The sequence below is a fragment of the Papilio xuthus genome, unplaced genomic scaffold (assembly GCF_000836235.2).
Source record: "Papilio xuthus unplaced genomic scaffold, Pxut_1.1 DF827542.1, whole genome shotgun sequence".
NCBI lineage: Eukaryota > Metazoa > Arthropoda > Insecta > Lepidoptera > Papilionidae > Papilio > Papilio xuthus.
In genome coordinates this window covers 2,634,133-2,661,912 of record NW_013531107.1, presented here as the reverse complement: position 1 = coordinate 2,661,912, position 27,780 = coordinate 2,634,133, and the positions used below count along the sequence as shown (strand labels likewise).

Here is a 27,780-nt window from a genome sequence, read left to right as displayed (position 1 = left end):
AAAATGATGAAATATGAATAATATTTTCGATCTTACCGATAGAAAAAGTTATGTTTTTGTTTAAGTTGATTATCGATAAAACACGAATAAAATGACATTTTGTAAAAATGATTCCTAGCTAGATCGATCTATCGCCCCCGAAACCCCCTATCATTCATTAAATTATTGTAAGTGTTATACTTAACTAAAAAAAACAATAATTTTTTGAAGATATTAAATTAACACAGATGTTACTTACTAGATTCTTGTTACAAACGTCATTAACACTGCAACTCACTTTATATGATACTTATTAATAATTTGTATACCGTTAAAGTGGTCAAAGCAAAATAAATAATTTAATACAGTTTTGCTGTATCGTAACTGCATGATTAGAAGGAAACAATTTTTGAATGCGGCTTTTTTAATATATTATAAGTAATAATTAATTTTCCATTGTGTAAAAAAAAATGCAACTTGACTCACCCGATTTTATAATTGGAGAGTAGATTAAAAAATTATACGTTTGTAAATTTAACGTTAACCCTTATCGAGCTTACATTTATCGAAAACTTATTTCTTTAATTGGTTACGTATATTTTCGAATCGTATAAATATTTAATATAATTTTATACATTTATAATAATAAAAACAGTATAAATCATTTAATCGATTCAGTTGATATAAATACGGTTATCAATAAAAAACAATAAATAATATTAAACCGCGAATTTTTAGGTTGGCAACAAAAGTATACTTTTTATTTTAAACGTATTTTATTAATATGCTACATTTCAATGTTGAATGATGACGTTACATATTATTAAATTATAAATTTAATGCAGCGCTCACTTACATAATGTATAGTTAAGCAATACCTTAGTGTAGCCTTCTTATAATAACTGCCTCATTCAAAGATTAAGTGGTCTCTTTTAGTATGAATTCACACTTGTGACTTGAAATCTACTTTAACGAATCAGACAGTGAGAGCCAATGAAATAAAAAAAAATAAAATCATATATACATATATTGTTTTATTCATAAAAAGTTGTATAAAAATAAATATGTAATTGTTACAGATAACAAAATGCTACAATCGGCGAGCGACGACAGTGGGAGTTCCGAGGTGGTGTCGCCAGATCATATGCTGCTGTATTATGATGATAATTTCGAGTACTTCGAAACTAAGCCTGATGTGGCCGATATGAAAATAGAACCAACGGCAGGTAATGCTCATTTTTAACCAACAAATTAAAGATTACCCGTGGGTTTCCGAGCCCAAAATCAAAATAGATAAATTACTTTTACTTAGTTTGTAGATTTTGAGGGTAATTTTTTATATCGAAACAACTAAAATTTCTGGCATAATTTGCGTCATCATCATTCATTTATTACATACGTTGTCTTCAAAATATGCTGTAATTTTAAAGCATGCAGAGAGGCATGATCGTCCGAATATTACATTTGTCGGTATTCAAAGGTCTCGCAATTGAACAGCCGCGAAAGTGAAATGAACGCCGTCACGGCCAAGTGAAACCAGAACTCGATCTTACAAATGAGCTATGTTGATTTAGCAGAAGCTCAAAAGTCTTTATATTGAAGGTGTTACACGAGCTAGCGTGTTATTAAGTGAGACCATATGCAACCAGCTGATGTGTTCCCAACTAGTTGCTATTAATAATAAAGAAAAGATAAAAAATGTCACACAACCGTCTCAGAAATGTTTAGTCGCAGATATCGCGAATATCGAAATCAATATTTACATTATCACATTGCCCGATGATTACATAGCAATACCGAATGGGCTTAATAATGACGTCAGTTATATTTATTTTTTGGTCCTATTTTGAAGGTCATTATTGTACACTTTGACCATAAAATCAGTGAAGTGAAAGCAAAGTTAACTGTGAAGCTGATAAACATTACAAGAATCGGCTGAAGTGAAGCATACAAATCGATTAGTCCGCATCAGAGCTCTTACGCAAATCGTATCCGAAGCGTGCAGTCGCCTCACGTAATGTCTTGGCGGCAGCGTCAGGGCAGCTAACTTGTTGCACAAAATACATATTACTCTCACTTTGGTTAGGGCTGCCAATAATTTGATTTACATTCAAAACGGGTACATACAAATGTGAACATCTATTAAAAAACTTAAATCTTTTAAGTTAAATTAGCATTAACAACCATACCAATCTGAAAAATAGCTATTATCGATAAAGTGCCCTTTATATAAAATCGCATTTTAAAAATTAAATACCTGGAGAACAGTTATAGACCATCTAAAAGATTTGTTGTAAATTATAAATTTTTAATCCCTTTCTTGTGTTCACTACCTAAATAACTGAGGCTTATTTTATACAAGTTACGATGCATTCGTATTGTTATTTCAAATCTTTGAAATGACGTCAACGAAAACCTTACTTATTATGTTTCTTCTTCACGTGTAGATTAAATATCAGCTTTTAACGATACTTTCGATTTATTCTTATTTCACAATAATAAAACCGTTAAAGAAATTGTTTTCATAAGAATTGAAAAAAAAATCTCGTAGACGTTTCCCTTCAGTTAATCCGATTATTCCGCGCTTTCGTCGATCTTTGCCAATTAGTCGGTACCTTTACATGGAAATCTATCTAATTGGAAAATAAAAATATCACAAAGGTTTTGTCTGAGATATCCAATGAACATTTTGTTTCCAATTTCTGATGTTTACGATAAATATACACAGGATAGGAAAGTAATATTTGAAATAGAGACGATACATATTTTTCTACTTATTAGTAGCACTTTTACCAAAACTAAGAATGATAGAAAATTGTAGCGAGGTTATCATTTATGTTTTATAAATTAAACTAGCTGTCGCCCGCGACTCCATCTGCGCGGAATTAAAAAACTATTGTTCTATATTTAAGGCAAATTTCATTAAGATCCGTTGAGCCGTTCTGGAGATACCTTCAAAGAACAACCATCTATACATTCGCATTTATAATATTAGTTAGAAAAACATATGTTTTACCGTTGGCCGTAAGATTAGATGAGAATAAGACGTATTATTTTATCATAAAACGTGTTTGCAGGCTGCTCTATTAAAATATAAAGTACGTCACGTATTAAAATTCTGCATGTTTGTACAGTGCGTTTGTACTTATTATTCATTAATTTTCTCACGTTTTCATGGTAAGTAATTTTAAATCGTTATGTTCTTTAAATTTATTTAGAGCCGTATAGACTCTACGGAATCGAACCTCGACACCGACCTACCGATGTACCTATTAAGATGCAAATGTGCAATAATAAAGGAATTCGATTTAAATTAATTTTTATCTCTACGATTTTAAAAGGGTTCGATAAATACTTGGATTTTAACTTTAAATATGGAAACTGCGTACTCAGCGACACCTAGCGACTACTTCGTAAGAATTTTAAATTCCAGTTTTGATTTTATTTTTAACACCTTTAACTTATCGTTTGTTTATTATATAAGAATAATAAAGAAATAAGTAAGGCATATTCTTGTGTCGATAAGTAATCTTTATTATCGGGTTTAATTTGTAAATTTTTAATCCATGATCACGGTACGTCCACGCAGACTTTATACAATAAAACGCGGCTAACCGTTATTTTTCCCAGGTTTTCCTAAATCGAATACAAAAATTTCAATCAATCGGGTTAAAAGTGATGAAGTGAAGGAAAGGAATTAAACTATTTGTTTCCATTTTTCAGAGTCATATGAGAGTGGCAGTGGCAGCGATGAGCTACCGCAGCGTTCAGGGAAAAGGCGGCGTCCAGCAGCCGCCCCCAGCGTCGGTAGCCCTCCCGCCAGCACGGGCCGGCGACGTCGCGGCTACTCCGCGCGTGAACGCAACCTGCGCCGCCTCGAGAGCAATGAACGGGAACGAATGAGAATGCATTCGCTCAACCGCGCCTTTGAGGTAATACGAAAATCTTAAAATATTAGTGATAGTGATCGAAAGTCATTGGAACACCTTGATTTATTGAACCGCTCTCATTTATAGATGAGTAGTGTGCAATTAACCTTACTAATTCTTATCTTATATCTTTAAATGAGCAATTCTAGTATATATAAAAGAATCGGCTCCAACGATCATCCAGGTACTTAATATTATAAATGCAAAAGTTTTGATGGATGTTTGTTAAAGGGTATCTCCGGAACGGCTCAGGGAATTTTGATGGTTTAGTACGGATGTAGAACATAGTCTGAAAGAACCCATGCTTATTAAGTTTTTTTCATACCGCGCCGACGAAGTCGCGGACAACAGCTAATGTTGACATAAACAAAAAGATGCGATTGGATGTGGGAAGGGTTGAATTCAAATATGACGGCTGATGAAGATGTAGGGAGGAGTACATACTGTGACGTCCCTCCGTAGGGACAAGGGCAGGTTGATGATGATAACCGCCGATATTTATATGATTGGTTGCGATACAAGTTTTTTTAATATAAAAAGTTATAGGAAATACACTTATAAAATGATTTTTCTTGTTCTAGGATCTTCGGCGTGTTATACCGCATGTACAAAAAGTAAGCAAAAGCCTATCCAAGATAGAGACGTTGACACTTGCCAAAAATTATGTGAAGGCTCTTACTAATGCCATATGCATGATAAGGGGCGAAGGAAACTATTACCTGTAAGTTATTCCACAGTTTTAAATCCATTTATTTTAACGTTTTTTTTTAAATATTCTTTATCCCTGGCAACACTACAAGTGTCTATGTCAAGTATATGTATTTAAGTTTTTAAATATTTTAAAATGTATTTTAATAAATAAATATATGTTTTTAGATTTACGAGCGCTGACGACAACGTGGAGCCGCCGTTTATTTTAAGTAGAGATATGGAGCAGAATAACAATGATGAAAATGACCGACAGCCGGAGCCTTCGCCAATCATCACCAGAAGAAGCCTCTGACTAATGTCCAAGGGACGTCAGTCATCCGCGACATCTTTACCTAAATAAAGTCGGCAAGCTCTAGCAAAACCCAAATTTTAGTTTATTGGTACAAAGTTCACTTATGTACAATCGCAAAGTATGTTAAATCCTAAGTAATACTCGTGATAAAAAGATTAATTATAATAATTATTTTACTATCTTAGCGAATGTACAAGACTACCATTATATAATTGTAACAATCTTACCATCACATGATTTTCTTCTCAGTTAGCTGACAAATAAATTTACTCGACGAACTGGCTCTCAACGGACACCGAGATCTAAAAATTAATTATAAGAATAAATGTGAGTAGTTAATAATTACCATAGACAAATTTTTAATGTTTGTTAGAATTTGCTTAAAGATGAAAACCTTGGTTTTTCCAAAAATAATATTGTTACTATGCCCATTTTACATTGTCCCAGTCCAGTGGCGTAATCCAGCGCGGGATTACAACTGGAAGAATTAATTAATGTATAATGTAACTGGGCATTAGAAGAGAATAGTTACCATTTTAGTTCAGCTTATCCTAAACGCGGGATTCTGCTGCCGAAAACCTATAGAAAACAAGTTGTTAATTCACCCATTACTTAAAAAAAATGAAAAATAACTATATATTTTTAATTTAATCTACATAGTATAACATCACAATCTATAAGTTGAATAATAAATAGCTGAATAATATTTCAATAACATGCCCCCCCCCCCTTCAGTTGCAAGTTGCCATTATTATATGAAATATAATCTAAATTATTTAAATTTTTAAACATTAGAATTTTAACGCGCAATTTTCATTTCAAAAAAAATAATGTGACGTAGCTGTAAGCATTTAGCATAATTAATGCATTTGATAAATATTGTTGTTATTGTAGCCTGTGTGTAACAAATAAGAGTTGCAGATGTCATTGTCTATATTACGAAACGAAAGTAATTGCTTTGTGGTTGTTGTAGTAGAGTAGATTTGCAGGCTTACATTTTGAACTTCAGAACAATTACTAACACTTTACAATCTCATGTTTTTATTATAAAATGATCTCTCTCTCTCTGTCTCTCTCTCTCACTCTCTCTCTCTCTTGGTGCCAATTATCCGCTCGATGTTTAGTCAACAAAATAAATAAATGTTTAAATGTAATATCTATAATGTTAAATGACGTGTTAACATAGGTAAATGTTAGTTTTTAATTTTTTTGTCAAAAGCTTCAATATGAATGTATGTAAATAATTTAGTTTGTCAGTTTATTCAAAGAATTTATTTTGTGTAAAAACCGTCAAAGAAATCTCAAGTTACCATACTTTTTTATTTCAAAAGCAAAAGTGTTTTGAAATTATGTTAAATTATGTGAATTATGTTAAAAGTGAAAAAATAGATTTAAGATTTTATGTGTCGAAACCTGTTGGAATTAATGTTCTATATAAATAAACAAAATATTTGTGTGTGTATTTATATCTTTGAAAATCTAATTCAAAAATCGATTTTTAACAAACCGTTTTCTAAGATTTGTTGATGTATAATATAAATTCCTCTTTTTTGTCCTTTACCTTTCCTTAAAGAAAAACAAAAGAGTGTCTGTGCACACACAAATTAATTTTCGATGAAATGAAGTTGTGGTAAGTACGTTGGTTAAACCGATTCTGACGTCATTTATTTATCGACAACTGTTGACGTTGAAATACAATATGAAATATCTTATACCTTATTCTAGACTAAGGTCTTCATAGTAAATAAACATTTCCTTTATCAGAGGGCGTGGCAGTGCCCCCGATGATAATTGAAGGCAGCTTTGACACTCGGAAGGCAGAGTTGTATTTGTTGAGTAAAAAAGAGACATAATAACAAAATACTGCCGGAAATCGATAATTTCTGGGCAAAGTGCGAAAAAAAGGGCCCAACGAAGGCAAGAAAAGAAAGCAAGAAACATTAAAGCTTCGAATGAGATGTCTGATTCGAAGCTTTAATGTTTCTTGTCTTGGATATAAATATAAAGTCCATGTGAATATATTGCTTTATAGAATTTGTTTTAAAAGTATAGCCTTACCAGAAACCCTGGACATATTGCGGAAAAACTTCGACAGTAATTTCTTGCAATGGCAATTTCAATAAAAATATAAATTCGTTGCCATGGCATCGACATTGTTGATCACAGAGTTGTCAAAGTATTTTAATGTAATCGCGGTGTGATATTTGAGTTTGTAATAATTTGATGTGTTAATATAATAAAAATCATTTAAGACCGCAATGAAAAAAAATTTAAGCCAATTAACGAGGATAACTTTTAAATACTGGATATAATTTTTAAATTTTAAGTGACATTAGTTTGTTACATGCATTGATGTTGATGTAAAGTGTTGCAATATCAATGAAAATTGCAACGCCCTCAAGACATTCCTTAGCAGTTCTCAACAGTTGTTTTATTTGTGTAGCAGCTTAAGGACCGACCGACAAGGACATTTAGAAATAAATTAAGTAAAGTATGATACCACACTAGCGTCTTGCTGTTAATGCGAAAAAAGTGCCACAAGTTCCTTTTCATACGTAGTTGTTATGTCATATGTTTTTATTATCTCATTTTCTATGTCAATGTAAGATTTACAGTGATGTCTATGGTATTTAATCATTTTATATTTTTAGGAGTGTAACACTTAAAAACAGATGAGAGTGAATGAGTGAATGAAAATTGGAACAATATCTGTGAACTGTGAGCTACGAATGAAGAACGAATGATAACGAAACACAAATTTCTTGTAGATGCGTGTGTAGAATAGAACTAATTTTCTGAATAATTTTGTGTGAAAGAAAGTTATTACTTGTTCAAGTTTCAGTATATTAATACTAAAAGATTGAATAACACAAACTCAAAGTTTTCTTTATTTTCCGTCAAATATAACAGAATTCATTTAAATAAAGATCTGCGTCTATCGCAAATATGGCCGTCCTGTAATGATTTGGTGGTCAGTGATATTATAGTTATTTCGTCTCATTTGTAATATCAAAATGGAGCTGCGTGTCGGTAATAAATACCGACTGGGTCGTAAAATTGGCTCTGGATCTTTTGGGGATATTTATTTAGGTAAGTATGAAATGAAATCTTTGTAAACAAAGAAAGATGGTCATTGGTACAGTTTAGCCCAGCTGCAATTTTTTTGTTTCGAAATAGCCATTCCATATTGTCAGCTGAGCTCAGCTCTAGAGATAGGACTGGCTGTTGCAGCAATAGTTTCACTTGGCTTATTTATAAATGGTTGAAATTTTGACTACACTACATGTGATTTCATTGGTTGTTTTGTTCACCGTTGTGTTATTATGACCGTGATTAGAAATGTTAAAGACATTAAAAAACATATTTAATAAAACTACCAATGATTTCATTGAATGATCAAATGTTAGTTCCTACGTCAATTAAACAACCTTTAAGCAAGGACAACAAATTTTATAACCTATATTCATACACTTTAATCTTATCGGATTTAAATTGCGCTTGACAAAGGTTCGCAATTATACTTTCACGTTATCCTACAAATTGAATTATAAAACATTTTGTCATATTATTCCCATTGTGACAAAAAACAATTTTCCTTATGGTTACCTTTTTTAAACATATCACTAGTTTTTAATTGCATAGTAAATGTTTACAAAGTAAACTAACTGAATAAACCTAATAAATGTTTAACCTAATCCGATGTATAAATAAATTCCAGGAACCAACATTGTGACAAGGGAGGAGGTTGCAATCAAACTAGAATGTATTAAAACACGACATCCACAGTTACACATAGAGAGTAAATTTTACAAACTAATGCAAGGAGGAGGTGAGTAATAAATAATTCAAACTGATTATTTAAGACTGGCTAGTATTCAATCAGTATTAATTCTTCAAGGGTTCATATAAGTAAGGATAATATCTTAAAAGTTTTCATTAAATTGACTCAAATACAATTATCATTCAGTACACTGCTTTCTAGGTCTTATATGTAATGTAGGAGTGACTATTGTAAAATATAATACCAAATAAAATAATGATTCAGCAAATTGATTAGTACCATAACAAACAAGAGAATGTTGAGTATTCTCCATTATGGCTACCTAAGAAACTAAACCAGACCAACTTACATTAATATTTAAAAATGCAGTTACACAAAAAGTGTCAATACCTTTGCTATTTTAAACAGCATTATGAAATACTTTAGCTTTCTATTGTTCAATGCCAAAAATGAATTGACATCACTAATTACTTCCAATTTAACAAGACGGACAAATATTGTTGATCAACATTCCCATTTAAAAAAAAAACATCTTTATAGTTGCAAACATGTACTTAACATAAGGCCTATTGATGAACACAAAGATGTAAGATAAATAACACAAAGGGATACATTCAGAGTAGCAATTTCTGGATCTATTTTAGATATTTTGTAAATACAAACTAATACATACATTATTATTAGCTTGATTGCTCTGTATTTGTGTGGAGTAATGTTTATCATAGATAATAGCTTGTCTAAGTCATTTGAAAGTTGCTATCTGTTTGTCCTTGGCAAACTTGTCCTGTTGTAATACAAATTTATGGTAAAAATTGTGAATTACTCAATTTACAATGTCAACATTATAATCAAAATTAAACTACGTATTCTTAATAATTACATTGTATTTCGAACAACCAATTATAAACATTTAAAAAATTACATAACTAATTGTATAAGAAGTTTGTTCTATATTTACATAATTAGCCTTCGCAAAGTGTAAGGTTTCAATTTGATCATATTTAATTATATTAAATATATGTATTATATATTAAAAAAATAAAAATATCATAAAGCGATTTAACCATAGCGACTGAAAGATAAGAACATTACCTCATTTGTGCTACCTTTCTCTGCTACCACATTAGTTTATTTTGTGCATTGGTGTCTGTGCAAAAGCAATGTTTAAGGAAAACTCAATAAGCTCACACTAGTATATTATCACTTAACATCCAATAGTTGTCTTCACATGTGATGCATTATAAAACCATTATACACTTAAAAAATAGAATTGTTGGTTGAAATCAATATATCAGTAGCATTATTAAGTTTTGACTAACATCTGTTCTAACTTTGCATATTAAAAAATATAAATCAATTAAATTTATTATACTATGTTTGAAAATGTTTATTACTGGAGATTGAGGACCTCCAGAAAGTTACATATACAAAAGTAAAAATGAATTGTAACTATAAATTATTTTGTAATAATGCCAATTCTATGATTAACTATATTTGTTTCATGCAGTTGGTATTCCTGCAATAAAATGGTGTGGTTCAGAAGGCGACTACAATGTGTTAGTAATGGAGTTGCTAGGTCCTTCTCTAGAGGATCTTTTTAATTTCTGTTCGCGCCGATTCTCTCTCAAGACTGTTCTCCTACTAGCAGATCAACTTATCACCCGCATTGAAGACATACATTACAGGAATTTCATTCATAGGTACGAATATACAAAGTACATTTCACAAATAGCCATATGCAATGTATTTGTTGAGGACATAGTAACTCACTAGTTACTTATAAGGTTAAAGATAAGAACTAACCTATTTACATTAATAAATTACTGTGGCATCTTTAGTATACAGAATCATATTATGTCAATATGTTACATAGTATCAATCTTACATATAATGATATGTGGTTTTCATTTTTATTGATACATAAATATACAAATATGTACGGAAATATGATATTTAGTTATGTTTTTAGTTTTGTGTAAAATGTAATGAAAAATCTTATTTTACAGAGATATAAAGCCTGATAATTTTCTCATGGGATTAGGAAAAAAAGGAAATTTAGTGTACATAATAGATTTTGGTTTAGCAAAGAAGTACAAAGATCCCCGAACCCAGCAGCATATACCATACAGAGAAAACAAAAACTTAACAGGTAAGAATTTTTTTTAGTTTTATTTTTACAATCGAAAATGACTTGATCTGTGGTTTTTTTAGGTTAACAACAATGTAATTACTAATAACATGTTATTTCTTGTCTCAAAAGTTTTGACTCATTTTAACATTGTCAGTTTATCTGTTTTATATACTTGGCTATTTTTTTGGCATAAGTGATATTAACAGCTACTGGCAACCCATCCAGTTGGTGTATAACATAATGTTAATATTTGCAGGCACAGCGCGATACGCATCTATAAACACACACTTGGGCATCGAGCAGTCGCGTCGTGATGACCTGGAGTCGCTGGGCTACGTGTTGATGTATTTCAACCGCGGCAGTCTGCCCTGGCAGGGCCTCAAGGCCGCCACCAAACGACAGAAATACGAAAGAATATCCGAGAAGAAATTGTCCACGCCCTTTGATGAATTATGTAAAGTAAGTCTTTTATATACTTTTAATTAGTACATCGAAATTAAGTACGTGTCAATTTTTTATATACTAACCATTTCACTATTTCCTCTTTTTCATTAGTTTTGTACATGTCCTATTAATATCATCAATGCGAAAGTTCAGATGTATGGATGTTGGTTACAAGGTATCTCCCATACGGCTCAATGGATCTTGATGAAATTTGACACAGATGTAAAACAAAGTCTACAAGAACACGAGCTACTTACTAAATTTGTTTATTTCACACGGATGGAGTCGCGGGTGACAGCTAGTTGTGAGATAATGTGAAGTGGTAAAAAAAAACTAATGTTATGTTGCAACATATTTATGTGAATCAATATTTGAATTTAGGAGTTTTACAGACAAATGCAATTCAGTGTAGCGCAAATCTGCGCATTTACGATTCATCTGCTTAAGACTTGTTGGCATTCAATACAGATAAATATTATTATATCACAAAGAAAATAATAACAAGTAAATAGAAAATAATAAGTATTGACAGTTATCTTACTAATATTATAAATGCAAATGTTACTGCCGCTGTTTCTGTACTAATTATCCTTCAATTTGTTTCAACTATATCTAACAATATACTAACTCTTTAGTCTTATAAAACTCTTCAAGTTGTGTGACCTCTTCAAGTTGTGAGTTGTAGCATAAATGGTTAGATCAATTTAGCCATTTAAATCTTCTCCGGAGTATGTTAAGGGAGACTGCTAGTTAATAATTGTTCTATATGCTATATGATTGAATGTGTTTGTATCTTTTTGTGCAGAACCATCCGATCGAATTTCAATTGTACTTGAAGTACTGCCGGCGACTGCGCTTCGAGGAGCGGCCCGACTACAGTCACCTGCGCCAGCTCTTCCGCACTCTATTCCACCGGCAAGGGTTCACTTATGACTATGTCTTTGATTGGAATATGCTCAAATTTGGTGAGTCTACATACCAATGTGTACATTCTTAAAGATTATTTGAAGTTTTTTGTAGCCTTTGAACACAGTGGAAAAAGTAAGATTAGCAATAATCTAGGTGATGTTTAGGGCAGTGAGATTATTGTGCTTTTTTTATAACAAACCATAAAAATGTGAGACTACTTAGTTTTATTTTACACAGACTTTGTCTCTGTTTAGTGTTGTTTAATACGGATGTTTAAAATGTATGTTGTTTGTGTTTGTTGGAGGTCCACGGGGCAACTACCTGCCCGGCGGCAACGACCGCACGCTCAGACGCCACGAGCAGAACCAGGAGCCGGAGACCAGTGAGTATTTATCTTTACGTGGACACTAGTCTCGAAGACGGATAGTGTGGGTATTAAAATATGTTGCACTTTTGTATCAATTGTGCGGTAAAGTTAAGTGTACAATTATCACAAGTCTCCACAGATGGATAGATTACGGCTTAGAAATTACAACTATTCCTGTACATTTAATAGAAGTCAGTGAATATGATGACTAGCTCAATAAGCTAAATTTGTAAATATGTATTATATATACAATTGATACTGCGCTAGATCTATGAAGAAGGAATATTTGAGTTAATTTGGTATATAATTGAGATGTAATATGTTAACGTGTCGCAGCGGCGGGCGCGGCCGGGCAGCCGAGCACGACGGTGGCGGCCATCTCTGAGTGGCGGTGAGTGAGATCTCCGGCGCCGCAGAGATAGCCGCAGCTGGTGCCGCGGCGTGACCGCTGCACCGAGCGCGCCCGCGCCCGCGCCCGCGCCCTCGCCCGCGCCGCGCCTTACCAACCCTCGGGACGGCACCCTAAGCCAAATATTCCACCTCGTAAGTGCTAAACTTAATCGAAAACAACAAATTTTGTACGCATTCAGATTTAAACTATTCGTATATTGTAAATTATTTAATTTTAGACTTTACGAGTGAGGGCTGAACTAATATGTGTACGTTTTTAAATGTGACTCATTTAAGCATAGCTGGTAATTAGGCCTATTGCATCCATTGTACTTTACGCTCAGTTATAATTTAGATATTAAGGTACAGGAGCGGGAATTGATGACCATTTGTCCCTCCTACGCAGACGAAATGGCTTAGGTGTAGTAGATGTAATCAAAGATTTTAATACATATATAGGTCCTTATGTACATATGGTTGTTACTAACATATAATAATTGCCACAGTGTTTTATTTATCAATTAGCGAATAAAGTTTTCTTTTGTTTGAATAAAATGCATAGAAATTTTTTGTTTGCGTTTTGTTACATTTTCTTTCGTATAAAGCTATCTCCAATATTCTTATTTGACCACATTATATATCTCAGTAATGTGGCATCCTATTCATTCAATTGTGGCATTTTTTAATATCCCTTCTTTTCATTTTGTGAAACAAACCTGTTATTTATAAATGTACATGTTTGGGCTTTATCATTTATTTGACAAGTGACAATTGCCGAGTCATTTTAAGTGACAATTTGCAACAGGTCATTCATTCAATTTTTATAGTCATTCTTTACGAATGAATGATTATTTAAAAGTCAATCATTCGTACTTCGACATCTGAGACGAAAGTAATTTGTGTAGATGACGTGGTCTATGTATGCATTAAAATCTTTGTGTATAATGCATTTATCTGATTTGCATCGGATTGTGTTATGGCAATATGTTTATACACCAACAGTGTTTATTAATAATAAATAATCACTAAGGCCAAAATGTTATTACTTGGTAATTCCATCTATTTAAATGTTTTTTATTGTGACTAAAATGTGCAATTTTATAACTAACAAATATTAAGTTCATAAAGAAAATATTAGCTAATTTCTTGTAACCTTGGTATTATGTTAAAATTTGTCTTCCATGTTTATAAGCCGTAAACATGATTAAAATGTAGCGATGACAAAGTTTTAATATGGGAAAATTATTCCGATGCTGAATGTCATGTCTCGAACACTGCCACAGATTAAATAGATTAGTGTATGTTACACAAGAATATATCCATTTTGTAAACTTTAAGTAATATTGGAAATTGCATTAATATTAATGAATATGGCGACAAAGTTTTCGGACGAAAAGTATAAAAATTAAATTAGCATTTAAAATGTGTCAATCACTACTATTTGTTTTTTCCGGATTTAAAGTCGATTTTTTGTTTTTTTTTCTTGTTTGTCACACGCTGCTTATTTGTGGGGATGAATATTCCTCTTAATTTTTTTTTAATTTCGAATCTTACAAACTGTGATCTCATATTGTTTACCAAAATCTTTGCCTTCAGTAAACTATTGAAGTATCTACTACTTCTTACTGTCAAGGTGAGAGTATAAACAAGATTGGAGTTTTTTTTCTTTTTAATTTGAATATTCTAAACTTGAAATGGTAATAATACTTTTTTTTTGTAAATATTAATATAAGAACTTATTTGCTGTATTTACTTATGTAAAATGTATCAAATGATCGCATTATGACCGCATGTATTACATTTACAACGCCACGAGGGTAAAGTAAGTTGGACTCAATTTGGCGTGTGGTTCGTGTGTTTGTATGAGTGTCGTTAATATAGTCCCACGCGCCAATTTGAATCAAACTATCTACAGTCCGAACCATCCATCTCTGATGTGACTGAGAATCGGGTTCAATAATCCTATGTAAATATTAATTAATTTTGTGTTGGTGACTGCAAAGTTAAGCTATACTGATAGAATCGCTATGATTTTAATAAAAAAAAATATTACTATCATTTTCTTTATAATTTAGTGTAAATTTTCCATGTGATGATATGGAACATGTATGTAATGATTTGAAAATAAAATTAATTTCTTTTTAAATAAATACAATTATTTTTTTCATTCGCATATATCATCGTTCATCGGTTTATTTAATATTTGAAACAAAAAAAAAACATCAAACACTAACATATCCATGTATTTTATGTATAATTTCTATTTAGATTTTCTATAGACCGTGTAAAATTAGATTGTATATAGCATAAGCGAACAATGTCATTGAATCTATTTTCAAATGAAAATTGCAGATTCATTTGGCATTTACAAATAACTCTTAGGAAGTTTTGAGCTACCACCATTAACAGTCCAAATGGTGGGAGGTAGTTCAAAAAGTTTGAAGACTATTGGAGTATCCTAGATAAATGCGGTCGTTATAGCTTTGTTTTTCTTTGTATAATAACCAAAATATGTTATGATATTATTTTACTAACTCGTGGTATTTTAAGGCAAGTTTCGAGGATGGGTTTGTAATGTAGATAAATATTCGCCAGTGTAAGGAAAGTGAACAAGGACGCTTCAAACGGCTTCTACGGAGTCAGTGTCCGCTATAACCGACGAAAGACTTTATGAATTTAATTTTGTATATAATAATTGTAAGTTATATTAAGGCCGACACACTGTTTTTTACAATATACTAGATATAAATACATAACTGTTGTAGTGTGCGTCGCATATGCAAAGGGGCGTGGCTACATTGTACACGATTGTCAATTTGATCGTGACGTCATCGAGGGCGTGGCCTGCGCTTGTCATAATTGTCGTGAAATAACCTCCCTATATTTTATTAAATATCAATTTTGTACACAAGGCAACATAAATAGTCGAAACTAATATTGTATGTTTGCATTGCGTCGCCGATGCGAGTCCTCTATTCGGATAGTAGACGTAGCGACAACATGTCATCTGTATAGATTTGCTTAATCATATTGAAATTTCGGTGACTTTTCTCACAATGAATTTGACAAACAGGTTGTGAGCAACTATCTTTGGCAGATTGAAATGTCGTTGTGTGAGTTTTTGTTGCGTAAGTCGTCTAGTTTTCGAAGATTTACTTTGCCTTGTAGGGCCTAACACTACATCAAATAATAATAGAAGTTGTAAAAATTTCACATGTTAATATATACTTGATTCGCGGATTTAAAATGTTCTTTGTTAAAAGAAAAATGTATTGTTTGGAACTTATTTTATCATCGAGACTGTTTTCGCACTCTGTAATTTTTGTAAGGAAAATAGCCACATCGATTCGTTTGGCGCTGTAAGCGTCTCATTGCATATGCGTCGTGGTAGAGTATAGTCATTATTTGGCTATTTTATTGCATATTATAATTTGATTGCCTCTGTTTGTTGTGTAGCCTGTCTTCATGTACAGACGCTGATATCGTTATATGAAATGGGGTCCGCGTGTGAGACGAAAGGAGGGAACGAATCGTTTAGTTGTAGGATATTATGGTAAATAGAGGGTACAGCTTCTTTTGGATCTATAAATACTTGTATATTTAAGGTGCGGGATGCGACAGTTCCCTCCAGACTTGAAGTTATCCTATTAATGTGACATAGACCGAGGTTTATTTACGTGAATGTGTTTGTTGTACAACTGTCCCGTGCTGGCAATTATAGCTCTTAGCATATAATTATGCTTCTATTATATAAATTGTTAATGCTTGCATTGTTTTCTATGTCCAGTATGTATTAATTCCTTTGGCACAATAAACCAGGTAAAATTAAAGTTGTCCATTTTTATTTGATGTCCTTAAATATTGTTTAATATTTTGGTTGAGATTAGAAATAATTTTTGATATACTCTTTGTAACGTATTTATAGGATATCTTTGGGATTAGGATTAATTAGTTAGGAATTATTCGTTAACAGCCAATATTTTGACAATTTCTTTAATAACTACGTCGCTAAGAATCCACCGTCGATGGGAAGTTGGGCTCCGTTTATCATGCTCGCTTTGTCACTCAGCAGAAATATTATTGCATTCACCACCTCGTGCACTTCACTGAATCTAAAAAAAGAAATTATTAATGTTAGTTTATTAATTTTTAACACAATACTTTACAAAATGTATGTTTATAACACTTTTCAAATATATTGGCGGTTTAAGTACATCGGCATGTTACGCAATGCCCTCCCCTGCATCTTGTTACTCCCATCGACACCTAAAATTATGTTCTACGCAGCGACTCTCGAGAAGTTATTAGCCGCTAAGATAGCAATAAGTAAAACTTTTTAAAAATGAGGAAAAATAACAAAAGAAGCGCAATAACGATATTTTTTTGTGATTATTTTAATACTGAAAATATGAATGGGAAAAATGAAATTGCATTATTTTTCTTTATACTGTACAAATTTCGTACTTTTATTTAATAATTTATTAAAAACTAACACACGTAGACGACAACTATACGAGTGAGAGTGATAAAGTTTATCTTATTTATAGCTAGGCTTTGTGTACGCGATAATGTTTTTATATCCGTGAACAAAATGCTTAGATATTTTAATTCTATATAAATGTAACACATTTTATTCAAAGGTTTTGTAGCTGAAATTTCTCATCACTCTAAACGTGTCACCAGCTTGAACCTGGATCCTTTTTCATTCTGGGCATGAAGTCTACAGCACGAATGACTTACCTGCCAAGTGGTATTTTGGACATCATCTGTTTTGCCTTCGTTTGGTCCGCCCAGACTTCGCGGCCCAGTTCCGTTAGTACCACTGTTGGGTTGACGGCGTTAGCGCGTATACCGTGAGGCCCCAGTTCAACGGCCATTACCCGTGTCATCGCATCCACCGCGCCTTTAGACGCGCTGTATGCCACGTGGTCGTGGAATCCCGCCTGTAATGTTTCATTACACTGTTAGGTTCCGTAAACCTTATGATTTATTTTTGACCATTGATCAAATTAATTTAACACCTTGTAACTCTTAGCATATATAAAAACCAGAGTAAGTAACCAAATAACTGACCTTGTCATCACCGGGAGAAATCTTAAGATTTTAAAATTTATGAAATGGCTTTTGAACAGTACCTTTGACGCTTGTGAAGATATGCTAACTATGGAGCCTTTGATTTTATTGTCAATCATCTTCTTTGCGACAACTTGGGATATATTGAGAATAGCTTTTGCATTAATAGAAATAGACCTGCAAATAAAATGAAAACAAATTACTTTATCATTAAAAAGTAAGGAAACAAATCTCAATACGTCCATTGTTAATTTTTGTACTCACTCATCAAAAGTTGTCGGCTTACACTCTAGAAATGGCTCCATTAATCCCACTCCCGCGCAATTGACCAGTCCATGGAAAACTCCGAGGGAATCAACGACTTGACGCGTCTTATCCCAATCGCGAACGTCGACGCAGGCGGTCTCTATTGACGGATATTCACTTTTCAATTTGTAAAGGTTTTCAGCTTGGTTTGATAACGCTACGACATTCGCACCCAACCGCCATAGTTCTAAAACAACACCTCTCCCGATACCTGAAAATTAGCAATAGACTACCCATTAATTACAGACACGTATATTAGTTAGATGTATTCGTAATGGTAGATTCGAATGTCACTTTAATTTATGAAACGTGTCAAACAAACGTGAATTTTCAATTACCTGAACATCCTCCTGTGACTAGTATCCGTTTTTCTTCAAAATATTTGTCCATTTTATTAACTACGCGTCCACCACTATGAAATGTTTGCACAACTCTTTACCTTATCAAATTAACTGTAAACACTCTTATCAACAATCTGAGTGGTTGATGTAATTTCTATATAACATTATCTGTAATAATGTTTTTTGATATAATTGTCAATTTAATGTAAAATAATAACGTTATAAATACATTGAAAGTAAGACCGTGTTATAAATACGGATGTGATTACTACTTGGATTATATGTGAACAAAACATAAGTTTCTTGAAGAGAATATCTCCTTTGTTTCCTAAAAGTATATCGTAGAATAAACAGAATTACTTAAGAATAAACAAAAGAACTTACCGTGGGTTTCTGAGGCTTAAATCCCTGAACACGTTATCTTCCTTTTGTCAAAGATAAGGATAGAGATGTGATGTGATTAGTTTACATCTTTATTAAACCAGCAGTTACTTTAAACTCATTCTCCCTTGCCCTGGCGATCTTCCATTATACTGAGATAAAATTATATCACTAATAGCAGTCCCCCGCGACATCGTTCGCGCGGAATCCAAAAAGAAACATAATAAGTAGCCTGTGTGCTTTTCCTGACTATGTTCTACATCTATGCCAAATTTCAGCTAGATCTATGCAGCCGCTCTCGAGATACCTTCTCACAAACATGCATCGATCCAAACATTGGCATTCATAATATAAGTAAGATTAAATAAAACAAATGATATCAACATAACACCTTTATTCACAATAAACTTATATGGCATGGTCATTAAAATAGACTTTAATTATGATTAAAGATATTTTGACTAAACTTGATCAGGTTAAAAATTGGTTAATAACATGATAGCAATTGCAAAACCACGTGCACATGAATTATAATATATAATGATGTAATCGTTTATAATTTATAATGTAATATTTTATTTATACAAATCAAAGCACTACATTACATAAGTTTAAAAAAATAAAGGATATTATATACTTATACTAAGACACATTATTTCTTAAATCAAAAATACAGATATTGTTCAAAATATAATATACATACCAATTTATTAGGAACATAATATACACTACAAAAAAAATTACAACTTTCAATCACTACTTATATATATAGTAAAAACTCAGTATACATATAAGCATATAAAATATTAGCAAAATAGTATTTAATTAGACAATAAAACTTTCTTTGGTACTTAAGATACATAAAAAAATATTCAAATTAACAGATCTTGGAACATTAGATCATTGACAAAAAATCAGATACAAAACCCTAATAAGTAATCAATGTTTTAAAATACTTTGTTATTTATGTGGCAAGGAATCCTCCGTCAATAGGCAATTCGACTCCATTAATCATACTAGATCTTTCACTTAGCAAGAAAACTACAGCATTTACTACCTCTGACACTTCTCCAAACCTGAAAAATATTTGTAATTATTTATTAATTTGTAATTATAAAAAAAAAACAATAACTATCATTATGACAGTCGTAATATAAATTGAACAACACCATCATCATCAAAATCAGTTGTTATTTATGTTACAAGAAGCCACAAGCCCCTATGAGTTATTCATGTAAAAATATTGTGAACACAAATATTACAACAATCAAAACTTGTGGTGGCTTGTGGTGACTATGGTTGACACTGGATGTATGGGATAATTCAATATGTTATAATAAGTAAAAACAATTACCTTCCCAGTGGTATTTTAGCTTTCATCTCTGCAGCTTTATCTGGATCTGACCATCCGACTTTGGCCATTGCAGTCATAATAACAGTTGGGTTGACAGCATTCACTCTTATACCATGTGGGCCGAGTTCCAATGCCATTGCCCGGGTCAATGCATCAAGTGCAGCTTTTGATGCACTATAAATAGCATGGTCTTTTAATGCTGCCTAAAAAAGTTTAAAAAGATTAAAAAACGCGAAATTGATTTTTTTTTATGAAAAAGTGGGAAATACAGTAGTGTTGCCTCTTGTTCATTGACCCTGATGCCTTTGGACATCCACAACACCAGAGGAGCTGCAAGGGTTCCCATCCAGCCTTTTATTGGGACTATGCCCTTTGTTGAGCAGCCCTCTTTTAGTATTTAATAATTTCTGGTATTTTATAATTTATTTCCCTTAATGCAGTATAGAATAATTTATATATTTAAATTCTAAAATATCAATTTCTATTGTTTTATTTCTTACAATACATAAACAATATTATTTATATTGAACATCATATAATGGAATTGAAAAGTCAATGAACTTTATTGAATAGCAAAAGTGGAACACAACTGATAACATATTGCAAATACAAAGAGCTCTTGTGTGTAATGCAATTATTTTATACTGTTTTCCACACTTTATCGATTGAAATTATGCATAATACACACTTTATTTGAATTTAATTTATATTAATGTATTCTCTTACTGTAAATTATTTATGCAAGGTAATGGAAAATGTTCATTCTTCAGCAAAAAATTAAGAAGACCATATTATGTACAATATTCTAGAAAATTTAATATTAAAATTGATTACCACCTCACCTTTGAAGCTTGAGAAGATATATTGACAATTGCTCCATGTGTTTTATTTTCTACCATTTTCCGAGCAACCACTTGACTAATGTTGAGGACAGCTTTTACATTTATATCAAAGGTCCTGAAAAAATAACATGTAAAAGTAGTGCATATGTGATTTTTAAACTTATAAATATAATCTTTATTATAACTTCTTCTCTACTTACTTGTCAAAGTCCCCGGGGGTGCAATTAAGGAATGGTTCACAAATTGCAATAGCTGCATTGTTCACTAATGCATCAAAATGTCCCAATGATTCAACAACAGCACGAGTTTTCTCCCAATCTGCTAAATCCACATCGACAATGTCGATAGAGGGATATTCACTTTGTAAGGTTTCTAAATGCGATCTTGTTCTAGATAGTGCTACTATATTGGCTCCAGCTCGCCAAAGTTCAACTGCTATGCCTCGACCGATACCTAGGAAAGATGGTATTTATGGTATATTATAGATATGTCGATTGTCGTTTTAATAATTAAATGCTGCCTAACGTTAATAAAGAATATGGTTAATGCACTAACCTTGCCCTGCGCCGGTAACTAGTATTCGTTTTCCCTTAAATGATATTTCCATCTTAAACTTTTAAATGTAATCTACCTAAGATCACAATTCAAATGTGAATGATGGATAAATTTTTATGGTAAAATATTGTGGTAATTTAACTTTAATGAAATGACGAATAATATTATTAGTTGTCACTGTCGAACTGTCATTTATTTTTCGATTGACGTTGACGCTAGTGACATTGACAGCCGAATGTCGAAGATTATTACAGAAATAGATAATAAAAAATCGACTTTAGTTGGATTTCGATTCCTTTTATGCATCGATTAAAACATATATCGAAAAGTCAATTATTTATTAGTTTAATATTGTTTTAAAAGTTTGTTTAAAAAGATACAACAGTTAGGTAACTTAGCTGTTATTAACTACAGCTATTTGCATTTATGTACATATTATTATGGGGTCAACTTAATATTGTTGATAAGTGTTAACGAACAAAATTGTATTAATTCGTTTGACTAGGTTTCCTTCGAAGCAAGACTAAAATATTAACATGAAATTAATCTTAATAGTTCGAATTGCATTCGCCATGGTTATTGTTCTGAGTTTATATAAAGTTCTTAAACAAAGACGCATTTTAGTCTAAAATGGTGGTTATACGACTATTTCTCATTTTGTTTTTTCTAAACGTAAAATGTGACGAGGTAAATAAATTAATTGTGAACGGTATAAAAAGCTCAACTAATCAATACAGTGGTGATAAATTTCCCATCAAATATTTAACAACTGAAAGCATCGTACCAAATATAGATGATTTTAAGTTGTACATACAAAGTTTAAGACGCACAGTTTTCTATTTTAATAAAACTCCTAATACAACTGATGGGAATGTGGCCTTAGGGGCATTTTTCGTAAAGTGTAAGTATCTACTTAGTCATACCTATTTCATATTCATTTTAATGGTAATAAATGCAAATTTAAAATATATGACATTTGTCGCTTTAAAAACTTATTAATTTTTGGATAATTTAATATCACTATATTAGATTTTAATAAATAACACGAAAGTATGTCTTTATTTTATTAATTTACTAAATTACACTTTTGATATTCGTAGCTATTTTAAAACGAACGCTTCAAGATTATGGCGCCAAAATAACAAAACTAGAATCGGATAAAATAAGGAATATAATAAGCAAATGTGAAAATCTCGTTTCACATTACATTTATATTAATTATAAATACGGTTGGGACGATTTAGAGTTCAGAGGTAAGTTATTTGATAAAGTCAAATTATAAATAGATAACAAAAATCATCTAATGTTCCCATCGAAGGACTCGAGCCTACCCTATGTTATGCCGTTTTAGGCCTTAGTCAACCACGCTGGTCCACTGACTGACTGACAGGGCAATTGGTTGATTTCACACATATCTTTGAACTTCTGCGTAGACGATATGCCCAGGGTGTATCACTATGTCCTTCACCGTAAGAACGTCGGATAAATTTATCAACATATCGAGGATTGAAATACACAATGATAAAGTACGTAATGTTCTAATTTACAACAACCTTTTTTTTAGTATCCCGAATGTTCAAAGATGATGGTGCACAAATATACTCTATCCGTGGTTTCAACAAGGGTCGTTTGAAGAGATGGCTTCATAGTAATTTTGAGATGCATGAATACGTTGAAGATATGGATACTATTACGATGCCCAGGGAGAAATATGTACAGATCACGGAAACGGGTAAAGGATATCATATTGTGATGAAATCTTCAGGTACGCCTAGACATCGAACAGTAGATATTGAATATTCTTTATGATAAATATTGTCAACTAAGTAAATATAATTTATCGTTTGCATATTTATTATTTTGTTCAGATGTATGTTTAGCTCGGGTTATATTCGAGCCGGAACCAATAGACGTCTCCGAAGTGAAGTCGTGTCGTTCGGACAATTATTGTTACAGAGGCATCCACTCTACACCTTCGATATCATATCATCTTACTCATAGGTAAGTTGCATTTGAATATGTACAATATAAATGAATTGTTGAATTATGTCAGTGAAGAATTTATTCTTCCAATTTAAGCTAGCTAACTTAATCATGAGCAATATTTTTTACGTGACATCCCATCTTTTTTATCGTGGTGTTAGACGATTTTTTGATTTTTATTATCGTCCCTAAATCAAAAGCGCATTTACTATAGCAATTTAATGTAACAATTATCTGTCTGTCGTTTGTTTCTTGACTTTTTTCTTACTTCGATCTTACCGTAGCAAATTTTCCTCGTAGGCTTCTGAATATAATGCTACGAAACCAGGCGCGTCGTTGCTACATGACTAGTGTCGCTGAGGATGATTCCCTCATGGACCAGCTCTGCGCCTTCATGTACAGAGAGGCGGTATATTTGGCACGAAGAGGATTCTTCGCCAGGGATTTATTTTTAGAACACTGTAATGATTGTCTTTATACTTTTTTCCTTTCGATATTTTTACCAAATAGTTTCAATTTGACATTGAAAGTCTTTTCATTGATGATTATTTATAATATCATAAAATTAGCAATTCGTCAAATAAAAAAAAGGTAATTATATATTTATTACGTACCACATTATTTTTATTTCCTCTTTAAAATAAATCAAAATTCTTGTTTCCAGTAACGCTTTGCGGGATGTTAGGCTACGAAGAATTCCATCGTCGTAATTGGTACAAGAAGGTAATAAGCTGGATGGATCAGAAGGGCTGTATTAAAGAATCTCGTAACTTCAACTACAATAGTACAGCTCTATTTATCAAACGTATTGGTGAAGGCAACAAGTTAGTCAAACATGTTAGAAAGAAGTTCTACAGAGACCTTCTGGATGATTGTGATACTCATCCTATGGCCCTTCTTATGGTCGTACTTGCCCATGGGATTAGATATGCGGCGCATCATTTATAATAATAATAATTGAAGATATTGCTGAATGGATGGAGAAAAATTCGTAAGTTTTGTACTACTATTTATAATATAACTTCTACAAAAGTAGATAGTTTATTTATTCTTTTGTTTTAAAACCTCTAGACGTAGATAACTCATGTATTGATTTCTTAGTAGTAAACATCTATTAGTGTTTGTTTTAAAGTAAATAAAATATATAATAGTTGATAAAAGTAGCGTTAAATCAATGGAAAACAGGTAAACGCAATCTATCCTCTTGCCGATAGTATTGAAATGGAAATAATGTACCATTTAAAATGATTTTACACGCCAAAGGTAGCCTATATCGTTTTTATTGGTACAAGTACAATACTAATAGGATTTAATTCACTGCAGCGTTAAAAAATAAACTTAAGTTAGTTTAATAAATACTTCTTTTTTACATGCTTTATTTCGAATTTGTATTCTTATATTATGATTTATTTATGTAGCAAGAAATCCGCCATCAATGGGCAACTCAACTCCATTTATCATGCTTGCTTTGTCGCTCAACAAGTATAACACTGCATCCACCACCTCAGATACTTCCCCGAATCTATGAAATAAAAACATTTTAAACAATTATAATCAATTTAGAATATTTAAGCTGCACAATGACTAAAAACACAATTCCGTAGTACTTTGCAGTTAACTTGAAATTTGAGTTATACGAAAGACACACGTCATACGTTAGGGAAACATTTTAAGGAAACCAAAGAGACATCTTTGGTCTCAAAACAAACAAAAACTGAAACTCCGTTCTTATTTTCTCCAGTAAAACTATATGGTTCTATAAATAACTCACCTTCCGAGTGGTATTTTCGAGAGCATCGTGTTGGCTTTATCTGGATCAGCCCAGCCGATCCTACCCATCGCTGTCATGATGACGGTTGGGTTCACTGCGTTCACTCTTATACCGTATGGGCCTAGTTCCAACGCCATAGCACGCGTTACTGCATCCAGTCCCGCTTTAGAAGCGCTGTAGATTGTATGGTCCTTAAGCGCTGCCTGGAAAGCCAATTAGTAAGGTGGTTTTAAGCACAAAAATTCTCATATTAACATCATGTGCATACAAAACAAAAATTAGTTACCTTAGATGCTTGCGAGGAAACATTAACGATGGCTCCTTGTGTTTTATTCTCTATCATTTTCTTGGCAACCACCTGACTGACATTGATGATAGACTTCAGATTTATATTCATAGTTCTGGAAAAATACAACCGAATAATTAAACTGACTGAAGTCCTATTATTTGTTGTAGTTTTTTTTTAATTCTGGCCATTAAAATTCGATTGAATAATTTACTTACGTATCAAAGGCTTCTGGTGTACATTCAAGGAAAGGTTGGCATAATCCGATTCCAGCATTATTGACGAGGGCATCAAAATGTCCTAACGACTCGATGACTTCCCTGGTCTTATCCCAATCGCCTACATCTAGTTCCACAATGTCTATAGATGGATACTCGTTCTGTAGAGTTTCGAGATGTGATCGTGTGCGGGAGACGGCAACCACTTTAGCTCCAGTGCGCCACAACTGTTCTGCTATCCCACGACCAATGCCTAAGAAATAACATTTTCATCTATCTGATCTCTATTATGATATGATAATAGCTTTTATGTATCTTAGTATTATATTTTGCGAATATTGACAAAATTCATATTTATATGTTTTTTGTTGCCAACCAAAAACTTTCTTTATATTTGATCATAAATGTTCCATGCCTTCCTCTTTAGTCCTGGGATCAGGCCGTACGCCCTATATTTAGGTATTGACAACGATGGCTAGTGTTTACTAGAACAACTCTATTTGTATAATTTTACTTACCTTGACCGGCACCAGTCACAAAAACCTTTTTTCCTCTGAATGATATTTCCATAGTTAATGTCCCTAAGAAAAAAATATACCTTTAATATTATTGTTTTTTTAGTTTTAAGAAAATATAATGTTTAGCAATCTATTGCGGATTTTATGTTCGTAATTTTCCAAATAATAAACTATTCATCTCACCGATTTTTATCTCGAAACACTCAATATTTCGAGAACTAAAGAACTACTAACCACATACGAGATAAATGTTTATGACAGTTTTATTACAAACCTTATCAGCTTAACCTTCAACTCAGGTTAAATTATCTTGTTTTATCACTGACATAAAGTATTGTAAGATATAATTGCTAAACTGAATAAACGAGATAAATCTGGTGCTAAAGGTAGAGCTAAGGAGGGATATTTTTACATTTCCTCTACTTCGTTATGTTTTACGTCAAAAAGTTGACTACATTTGAAGTACAGAAACTCTGAAACCTGTTTTATAGGAAGATACTAAACTGGTTGTTATAAAAATAAATTCATGTTTTGTGTTATCTATGGTTTTATACAAACTCTTTAGCGAATTTATAAATCGAGCTGTCGCCCGCAACTATGTGTGTATCAATAATTAAGAAAAATAATTAGTAGCCTATGTTTTTTTTTATATCAAAAGTTGGCAAACGAGCGAGCAGCCACCTGAAATCGCTGAAATAGCGAAGTGACTGCTGCCCATAGACATACGCAATTGCATATGCGCTGCCTACCTTTAATCGACGGATGCACAGAAAGAAAATATCTTCCCTTTCCATGCATCCTCTCATCCGTAAAGTCCACTTCCACTTCCCATCCTTTCCTTATAAAGAAAAGCATGGGAAGGGAAAGAGGACTAAATTTGGCCTCCGGAACGCACACTCATCAGACGAAACGCGGAATTGTTTCCACTTCACGCCTGTCTTCTGTGTGGTCGTGTTATTTCACCGGGCGAGCCGGACCAATTCGTGCGAAGATGTTAAAGCGGGCTCTACCACTGTTAAATGTGTTCTATCAGACTATCTTTAACATCTATGCCAAATTTCAGCGCCATCCATACAGCCTTTCTAGAGATACCTTCTAACAAACATCCACTCATCCATCCAAACATTCGCATTTATAACATTAGTAAGATAATGTTTTTCCCTCTTTTCCTTCAAGTTTTTATACTTAAAGCCTGTGTATTAAAAAGTAAAATATGCTC

General features: G+C 32.5%; 6 protein-coding genes across 9 annotated transcripts in view; 3 read left to right on the top strand and 3 right to left on the bottom strand.

Annotated features, from left to right (window-relative positions):
• dimm (class A basic helix-loop-helix protein 15-like) overlaps nt 1-6,371 on the top strand; it is a 16,290-nt gene extending 9,919 nt beyond the window's left edge. The window contains exons 2-5 of the mRNA XM_013314016.1: nt 1,059-1,205; nt 3,703-3,911; nt 4,490-4,629; nt 4,785-6,371. Of these exons, the coding sequence (XP_013169470.1) occupies nt 1,067-1,205; nt 3,703-3,911; nt 4,490-4,629; nt 4,785-4,911 (615 nt within the window). The 5' untranslated portion in view covers nt 1,059-1,066 and the 3' untranslated portion in view covers nt 4,912-6,371. The remainder of the gene's footprint in view (nt 1-1,058; nt 1,206-3,702; nt 3,912-4,489; nt 4,630-4,784) is intronic.
• Nucleotides 6,372-7,651: 1,280 nt separating this feature from the next.
• Nucleotides 7,652-15,112, top strand: dco (discs overgrown casein kinase 1). Of its 2 annotated transcripts, none has more exons than XM_013313777.1 (8): nt 7,652-8,001; nt 8,630-8,740; nt 10,200-10,392; nt 10,699-10,841; nt 11,080-11,282; nt 12,073-12,232; nt 12,478-12,558; nt 12,880-15,112. In XM_013313777.1, the coding sequence occupies exons 1-8, from the start codon at nt 7,926-7,928 to the stop codon at nt 12,936-12,938; spliced, it is 1,026 nt and encodes a 341-aa protein (XP_013169231.1). In that variant the 5' UTR covers nt 7,652-7,925; the 3' UTR covers nt 12,939-15,112. The 2 variants fall into 2 exon arrangements, with proteins under 2 accessions (XP_013169231.1, XP_013169232.1); XM_013313778.1 differs by having other exon boundaries at nt 7,653-8,001; nt 12,481-12,558.
• Nucleotides 15,113-15,968: 856 nt separating this feature from the next.
• Nucleotides 15,969-18,769, bottom strand: LOC106118980 (L-xylulose reductase-like). The gene is made up of 5 exons (XM_013313779.1): nt 18,651-18,769; nt 18,271-18,523; nt 18,069-18,183; nt 17,674-17,876; nt 15,969-17,045 (listed from the first exon to the last, which is right to left on the bottom strand). The coding sequence occupies exons 1-5, from the start codon at nt 18,700-18,702 to the stop codon at nt 16,934-16,936; spliced, it is 735 nt and encodes a 244-aa protein (XP_013169233.1). The 5' UTR covers nt 18,703-18,769; the 3' UTR covers nt 15,969-16,933.
• A 1,076-nt stretch (nt 18,770-19,845) lies between these two features.
• LOC106118981 (D-erythrulose reductase-like) lies at nt 19,846-21,992 on the bottom strand. Its single transcript, XM_013313781.1, has 5 exons — nt 21,786-21,992; nt 21,431-21,683; nt 21,231-21,345; nt 20,389-20,591; nt 19,846-20,110 (listed from the first exon to the last, which is right to left on the bottom strand). Exons 1-5 carry the CDS (start codon nt 21,835-21,837, stop codon nt 19,999-20,001), a joined length of 735 nt encoding a protein of 244 aa, XP_013169235.1. The 5' UTR covers nt 21,838-21,992; the 3' UTR covers nt 19,846-19,998.
• A 426-nt stretch (nt 21,993-22,418) lies between these two features.
• LOC106118889 (UPF0764 protein C16orf89 homolog) lies at nt 22,419-24,862 on the top strand. The gene is made up of 6 exons (XM_013313653.1): nt 22,419-22,686; nt 22,886-23,038; nt 23,350-23,550; nt 23,654-23,786; nt 24,069-24,229; nt 24,433-24,862. Exons 3-6 carry the CDS (start codon nt 23,358-23,360, stop codon nt 24,714-24,716), a joined length of 771 nt encoding a protein of 256 aa, XP_013169107.1. The 5' UTR covers nt 22,419-22,686; nt 22,886-23,038; nt 23,350-23,357; the 3' UTR covers nt 24,717-24,862.
• A 151-nt stretch (nt 24,863-25,013) lies between these two features.
• Nucleotides 25,014-27,013, bottom strand: LOC106118818 (L-xylulose reductase-like). Of its 3 annotated transcripts, none has more exons than XM_013313566.1 (6): nt 26,836-27,013; nt 26,562-26,624; nt 26,044-26,296; nt 25,826-25,940; nt 25,540-25,742; nt 25,014-25,290 (listed from the first exon to the last, which is right to left on the bottom strand). In XM_013313566.1, exons 2-6 carry the CDS (start codon nt 26,611-26,613, stop codon nt 25,179-25,181), a joined length of 735 nt encoding a protein of 244 aa, XP_013169020.1. In that variant the 5' UTR covers nt 26,614-26,624; nt 26,836-27,013; the 3' UTR covers nt 25,014-25,178. The 3 variants fall into 3 exon arrangements, with proteins under 3 accessions (XP_013169020.1, XP_013169019.1, XP_013169021.1); XM_013313565.1 differs by lacking the exon at nt 26,836-27,013 and adding an exon at nt 26,748-26,822 and having other exon boundaries at nt 26,562-26,626; XM_013313567.1 differs by lacking the exon at nt 26,836-27,013 and adding an exon at nt 26,745-26,810.
• Between the last annotated feature and the right edge of the window lie 767 nt (nt 27,014-27,780).

Bases quoted from the DNA above. Each gene is read 5' to 3' on its own strand.
- LOC106118818 (XM_013313566.1), bottom strand. From the start codon at position 26,613: ATGGAAATATCATTCAGAGGAAAAAAGGTTTTTGTGACTGGTGCCGGT. The intron at 25,941-26,043 runs GTAAGTAAATTA...GTATTTTTCCAG, and splicing joins ACACCAGAAGCCTTTGATAC to AACTATGAATATAAATCTGA. The intron at 25,291-25,539 runs GTGAGTTATTTA...TTTATTTCATAG, and splicing joins TCGAAAATACCACTCGGAAG to ATTCGGGGAAGTATCTGAGG.
- LOC106118980 (XM_013313779.1), bottom strand. From the start codon at position 18,702: ATGGACAAATATTTTGAAGAAAAACGGATACTAGTCACAGGAGGATGT. The intron at 18,184-18,270 runs GTGAGTACAAAA...TTTTATTTGCAG, and splicing joins AAGCCGACAACTTTTGATGA to GTCTATTTCTATTAATGCAA. The intron at 17,046-17,673 runs GTAAGTCATTCG...TTCTTTTTTTAG, and splicing joins TCCAAAATACCACTTGGCAG to ATTCAGTGAAGTGCACGAGG.
- LOC106118889 (XM_013313653.1), top strand. From the start codon at position 23,358: ATGTTCAAAGATGATGGTGCACAAATATACTCTATCCGTGGTTTCAAC. The intron at 23,551-23,653 runs GTACGCCTAGAC...TATTTTGTTCAG, and splicing joins TATTGTGATGAAATCTTCAG to ATGTATGTTTAGCTCGGGTT. The intron at 24,230-24,432 runs GTAATGATTGTC...TCTTGTTTCCAG, and splicing joins GGATTTATTTTTAGAACACT to TAACGCTTTGCGGGATGTTA.
- dco (XM_013313777.1), top strand. From the start codon at position 7,926: ATGGAGCTGCGTGTCGGTAATAAATACCGACTGGGTCGTAAAATTGGC. The intron at 10,393-10,698 runs GTACGAATATAC...CTTATTTTACAG, and splicing joins TACAGGAATTTCATTCATAG to AGATATAAAGCCTGATAATT. The intron at 12,559-12,879 runs GTGAGTATTTAT...AACGTGTCGCAG, and splicing joins GAACCAGGAGCCGGAGACCA to CGGCGGGCGCGGCCGGGCAG.
- LOC106118981 (XM_013313781.1), bottom strand. From the start codon at position 21,837: ATGGAAATATCATTTAAGGGAAAACGAATACTAGTTACCGGCGCAGGG. The intron at 21,346-21,430 runs GTAAGTAGAGAA...TTATTTTTTCAG, and splicing joins ACCCCCGGGGACTTTGACAA to GACCTTTGATATAAATGTAA. The intron at 20,592-21,230 runs GTGAGGTGGTAA...AAACTTTTTTAG, and splicing joins TATCTTCTCAAGCTTCAAAG to GCAGCATTAAAAGACCATGC.